The 6346-nt window shown below is 48.3% G+C and overlaps 1 protein-coding gene across 1 annotated transcript in view; it reads right to left on the reverse strand.

Moving 5' to 3' along the window:
• LOC129080714 (aldehyde oxidase-like) overlaps positions 1–4373 on the reverse strand; it is a 67760-nt gene extending 63387 nt beyond the window's left edge. The window contains 1 exon segment of the mRNA XM_054586212.1: positions 4329–4373. Within this exon segment, the coding sequence (XP_054442187.1) occupies positions 4329–4373 (45 nt within the window).
• Between the last annotated feature and the right edge of the window lie 1973 nt (positions 4374–6346).

A 6346-nucleotide genomic window follows, 5' to 3' on the forward strand; every position in this document is an offset into this window, starting at 1 on the left:
AAGTGCCAATAATGGTGGCAGAAACTGCTGGTTGTCTATCCCACCATATGCTCTTCCTTTCTTCCTTCCTGCTGCCTGGAATAGGAATGAAATGGCTAGAACTCCAGCAGCCACTTTAGACCATAAGGCAACATATTAGCAGCAGCAGAGGAGAAAGAAGGAACCTAGGTTTCAGATGACACAAAGCTTCTGGACCAGCCCCGTAATGTCTATCCCCAGATATCCTTTATTTAAAAATAAAAAAAATGATTTATCTTGTTTGAATCACTGTTAGTTTTGAATTTGTGCCATTAGTAGCCAAAACTAATCCTAATACATAGGCTGGCAAATCCACAGAAGCCAAATTTTAGTGGAGAGACAGATCTGGGCAGCCTAGATAGCAAAGAATAGTATTTTAGGCTTGAGATGTATTTGTATATTTTTAAAAGAAATTAATGGAAGCAGAGACCTTGCTTGTTTGGGTATTTATTCCACATGTTTCAAGAAATTGGAGTTTGGCTCCAACTGTCACTGGCTTGAAATATGTTTATTTTTCTTGATTTGGTGGACACATATTTAGAGGAGGGAAGAAGAGGAGGGAAGTAACATGCCCCCTTTCTCGGTGGGTGTTGGAGTTAAACTGGGAGGCCAGGATCAGATAGTGGCTGGGGGTGGGGAGGAAATGGGAAACAGAGTTATTCTCCCTGACTTTAGTTTGGAGAGATGATGCCAGTTCTCAGGTCAAGACAGGCTGCTCTTGCAACGCCAAGTCTTAGGTGTTGCAAGAACAGCCTGTCCCTTTGTATTCCGACCAGCCCTTGGGGAGATTTCAAGTTCGTATTGCACAAAGTTGAGAAATCACTTTCCTCTGTGTAAGGCTGAGGAGGGCTTCTCAGACCCAAGACAGAAGCAGAAAGAAGAAAAAGGAAATTGAGGGGAGAGGGAAAGGAGGTGACAGAATGGCGACGAGGAAGGGAGAGAGATACGTGTGGAAGGACAAGGCTAACAAGGAGCAGAGGGAGGAAAGAGGGCACACAGTGTGGGGCTACTGGTGGTAGGGAAGCAGAATAACCCACGGCAGCATTAGAGCAGAGAAGGAGGTCTGAGGGGACAGCCAGTGAGGACACTTCCGCCTGAGCTTCAGGTGCTTTAAAATTCATTTTAATTCCTGCCTAAGCCGCCTCCATCCCTTCCATCTTTCTCGGAATTATCACAGCCATCCCAGCAGCCCAGAAATGTCCTCGCCCAGCCCTGTAAACCAAAACCCCAGAAACCACTAGTCAGTGGACAGCTTGGTCCAGATTCTGATATTGATATCAAGGCCGTACCTTTTGTTGAGCAAAGAAAAGGCTACTTTTTAGCCCCCTTGATATTTGGCAGGTTCTGGCTCTATGCATGAAGCAGATTATTTTCCAGTCCAGATATTAAAAGTCATTACCGAGTGTTTAACTGGGTCCCAAGTGCTTTGCTAACCACTCTCCGTGGAATTTAATCTTCACCTCCATTCCATGGGAGAATGTGTTGTTATTAGCTCCATTATGCAGAGATATTAAGCAACTTGTCAGTCAGAGATATTAAGCAACTTGTCCGAGGTTCTAGAGCTGCTGAGTGGCAGAGCAGACAGGGCAGGATTCAAATGTGTCTAACTAGTTTCAAAGCCCACATCGTTGATCTTTACCCCTCACTGCCACGTAGAATGACGTGCTTCCGTCCAGAGTTGCATTAGCGAGTGGCATCCAGGGCATAACATATTCATGGGCTCTTCCCCTCTCAAGCTTCATGGCAACTGGAACACCTGTTCTGGGGGCTCTGGTGGGGCAAGTCAGACTTCAGAAATCTCTCTGCAACTAAATCTCTGACCAATGAGCAGTGGCCTTAGACCCTGTCCAATGCCATCTTTTGGAGATTTGGGGGGTTTCACAAAAAGCACAGACCGCAGGCCAATCACATCACCCGGAGTCTCCTAATTGGCTTCTAAGCTTCCTTGCAAGGGCAAGTTTTTAATCCCAGAGGTTATGCTAGACTTCGAGACCCGTCTTCCCTGATGGTTTCTGTATCACACTTTTCTCAACAGTCTTTCCCCTGTGAACCAGAAACTTTATACAAATGCCGTCCATGTGATCCTGGCTTGCTTGCCAGGATTAAAGCACACTCTTAACAAATATTGGAAGAGAGGGGAAGGAAAGGGAAAGGTTGACAAGATGTCTTTTAACAGGGTAATTGTAAAATCAACATCCTTACAGTGTACTTTCCAAAAGATCTTAGGACACTTGGCTCATAAATCAAGCCCATAAATAAGAACCAGCTTATTTATTTTTAAAAATCAACAGGGTACAAACTGTTATTAGCCACTGTGTCAAAAATCCCTCAGCAGTTTGTTTGGGAGCCAGGGAAGGGGGTGTTGGGTGGGGAGGAAGAAACTAGACTCAAAACATCTATTTCCTCATTTAACCAAAACCCTTACCAGTGCCTGCAAAGCTGTAGTAATCTGACCCCTGGCCAGTCTGCAGCCCCACCAGCCTCCTCGCCATTCCCTCGCAGCCCAGGAGTCCTCCTGTGGGAGGACCTTCGCACCTCCCCTCCCTCTAAAACACCCTCCCTTCAGGTGTTTGCAGGCAGGGCTCCCTCCTTACTTCACGCCAGTCCCTGCTCAAATGTCGTCCTCCCAGAGGCCGCAATGTCCATCCCACCGAGAGTATCAGCTCCCGCCCACTCTCTGTCCCGTCACTTTATTTTTTGTCCTAGCTCTTATCACTGCCTGACCTTATACATTCCCACTTATTTGGATGCTTGTTGTCTATTTGCCAGCACAGTATAAACTACACACAGGCAGGGACTTTGTCATTTCTGTGCTCTGCTGTATCCCCTGAGCTGGGGACACTGCCTGGCATAAAGTGGACCCTCAACAAAACCCTGCTAAGTACCCGTCATCACTCTGAAGTAAGCAGTAGTATTCTCTTTTTAACAGAGGAGCTGAGGCTCTCAGAGGTTAAAGTGTCTCCATAAAAGTTAGAGCCAAAATTGAACCCTTGTTTGTTTCAATAAAAAGGCCAGGGTTGCACTAACTGTACCATTCAGTTATGCAAAAGAAGAAAAAGTGGCATCACGCGAACACTTCGCTCCTTCGCCCTATGTCCCTCTCACAGCCGTCCTGTCAGGGGGTCCTGACAGTCTCCTGTACAGGTCGGGAGACACAAGCTCACCTTAGGCAGCGGGGAAGCCAGAGAGCACGGGCAGAGGAAGGCTCGACGGGAGCTAGAACTTGTGTAGTTTGAGGGGGCGGGGGGAGCAGTCCTCTTCAGAAAAATACTACAAAACCACAAATGTTAAATTAAGCTCAGGGCTTAGAAGTCCTCTCACAGTGAGAGAGGCCCTGACGCTTGACCTTCCTGTAGCTCCCAGGCGAGTTTCCTGGGCCAGTCAGGAAAAGTGCTGTGGATTCTGTGACCCGGGAGGAGGGATCACAGGTGGCCCTGCAGGCGATGACACAGTGGAAAGGCAGGTAGCACAGCTGGGATGTCGGCTCTTCAGGACGCCCCTTAACCCTCCTGTCTTAGTTCCCCCCTTGCAACATGATGCTAAGATGCTGGGACATGAAGAGCGAGCAGAGTCATGCCTGTGTGGGGCGAGGGACAGCCGGGATAGGGAAGGTGTCTTAGGTGATGCCCCGGGGCTTTGCGTCCGCAGCGACGTCAACGCTGCCTGGAACTGTCCCAGAGGCTCTGCAGAGCACGCCTGGCTTCTGAGTGGACAGAGGCCATGCCAGGCCACACCAGCAGTGGACTTAGTGGAGACCAAGTCCCCGGAGCCCGACATGGGCGCCGCTCTGCCAAGATCTGTGCCTTCAGAAAGTTATAATTTTGTTATCTGAGAAACGACGGCAGGGATTTGAAATCAGTTCAACTCTGCGGTCCTGTCCCAACCCTAACCGCCCCCCCCCGCTCCTCCAAACCCGCCCCCGGAGCTGAGTCTCCGCCGTCTCCAGATCGCTCTCAATCTATTGGAACACAGTCTCCTTCCCGGTGGGGTAGGAGGGAGGGAAGAGTTGGGAGCGCACAGCTCGGTGAATAAGAATAGCTCTTTCTTTCCTTGTTTATAGGGTGGGGCAGGGAGGAATCAGCCCTTGCGCCTCAGAGGAAGCGGGGAAAAGGAACAGCAGGAAGGTGGGGGCCCACAGGCCCTGGGCAGTCAGTAAATACTCGAGCTTTACCTACCCCGGGGTGGAGGTGGGGTGCAAAGGCAAGTCCGCTTGCAGCCCACAAGCGCCCCGCGTGCATTAGCGCCCCAAGCACGAGGGCCAAGGGGCCGGAGCCCCTCCCTGCGGTTCCCCGAGGGCCCGGTGCGCGCACCTTGCGCCCGTTCAGGTAGAGGAGCAGCTCGGCCGCCCCGTCCATGGTGGCGACACACGCGGGTTCCTCTGCGCGGGCTCGGGATTCCGAGGGCCCCCGGGAGGGATCGCTGGCACCCCAGACCCGACCAGGCGAAAAGACGCGACTGCTGGAGCAGGAAATCCAGCCAAGCCGGATGGAAGAGTCCCGATTAAGACGCCAAAGTTCGGCGAGCGCCTTCCAGGATGTTAGGACGACACCGGGGCGCACTATCCGGGCTGATGCCCGCGGCGCAGATCCCTTCACCTCCCCGCTGCGGGCGCTTGGCGTCCGCGCCCCGCTCCTGCCTCTCACCGGCCCCGCAGGTCCTGGGACGGCCTCTGGGGTCATCCGATCTTATTCCGTATTTTAAGTGGCTTCTCAGCTGGACTTCCAGTCCGGGAACAGTAGCGTTTGGGTGGGTTTTTTTTTTTTTTTTTTGTGGTTGTTGTTGGGTTTTTTGTTGTTTTGTTTTTGGGTTTTGTTTTTTTTTTGTACATGCCCCTCTCACCACGCCCTCTGCAGTCCTGCACCCTTCGCAGTTAATAAACAATCACATTTATTCCAAATCTACAGGAAAGGAGCTTAAGGACAACTAACGGTTTTCCCACTTCGTCTAGTTTATTTTCAAAATCAAGAGTTACCTTCATATGGAAATAAACTTTTAAAAAGATCTGTCATTATTCAGTTTCCATAGTAAATAACCACAAAGTTTATCTGGCAAATATCAAAAGAGGTATAAAACACCTGGGAGAACTTTTTAAAAACTTGGAAAATGCTGAAAAGCCTAAAAATAAAAACCACCTGTAGGCTTGCGACTTAGAATTCACCACAGCTAACTTCTTAGGTCTGTCTTTACATTTTTGAAATCTGCTGTGTAACACCTTTTAAAATTTTGAATGGCACTAGTTATTTTCCTCGCCTTGTTTTACCTACTCCACCCTGGAAGTACGGAGGAGGGAGAAATATCCAACTTCCTTCTTGCTCCCCACCCCGGTGAGCATCCCCACGGAAACGGCGGGCACTGGCAGGAACTCCGACTTGAGCAGGAACCTCTGCCTCCAGCTCGCGGCTTTTTCGCCTTCTCAGACCAGCCTTGTCCGGCCCTTCGGGGACACGGTGCCGACCAGGTGCACACCCTCGCAGAGCGCTGGAACTCTCCCTTCAGGACTTTGTTTCAATCCCATCCTTTCCTCTGCTCCCTCAGCCCCAGAGCTGGGGGGTGCTTCCTGCAGCTGCTTCCTCCGTGATATTCCACTGGTCTTTTTTGCGCCTTTTCAGTTCTTATCAGTTCTCTAGTATATGGTTAACACTTTATAAAGTAACTGTCCCTTGGCTGGGCTCTAATACAATCTCCATCAATGCCAAAAGTCACGTGACAAAATACAGCACTCATTTTTTTTTTTAAAAAGCACTCAATAAAGTAGTAATTTATAAATATTTTAATGTGATTATAAATATATCCAGCATCTTATTTAATGGGGTAAAACCAGAGGCATTCCCATGAAAATCAGGGACAATAGGTATAAAAGTCCATTATTCCTACTTATTTACTATTTACTCAAGGCAGCAACCATGCAATCAGACAAGAGAACGCAACAATCAGCATAGGAACTAAGGGAAAATGAGGGAAACCTAGCTTGGTTTCAGGAGGTATGTCTGGGAAGTACAACAAACAATAACACAATAATTAACATAGAGAAATCAGTTCTTCATACATGCAAACAATAATCAATTAGAAGATAAAATCAAAGAGAAGATCCCATATATATTACCAAGACAAAAGATAAAATAGCTAGGCATAAATATATCGAGAAATGTGTAAAACCTATGAGAGACACTTTGAAATTCCCTTAAAGTCTATAATATAAAAGAGTATGTTAGTGGGGCATAAAAAGCCAGACTGGACAGAGAATTGAGAAATAAATTTTAGTGGACATGGGAATATGTTAAAAAAAAAGGTGGCATTTCAAATCAGTATTGGAAAACATGGACTTTTT

Source organism: Pteronotus mesoamericanus, unplaced genomic scaffold, assembly GCF_021234165.1.
Source record: "Pteronotus mesoamericanus isolate MK-2021 breed Mesoamerican mustached bat unplaced genomic scaffold, CSHL_Meso_final contig_90, whole genome shotgun sequence".
In the NCBI taxonomy this organism is placed as follows: Eukaryota; Metazoa; Chordata; class Mammalia; order Chiroptera; family Mormoopidae; genus Pteronotus; species Pteronotus mesoamericanus.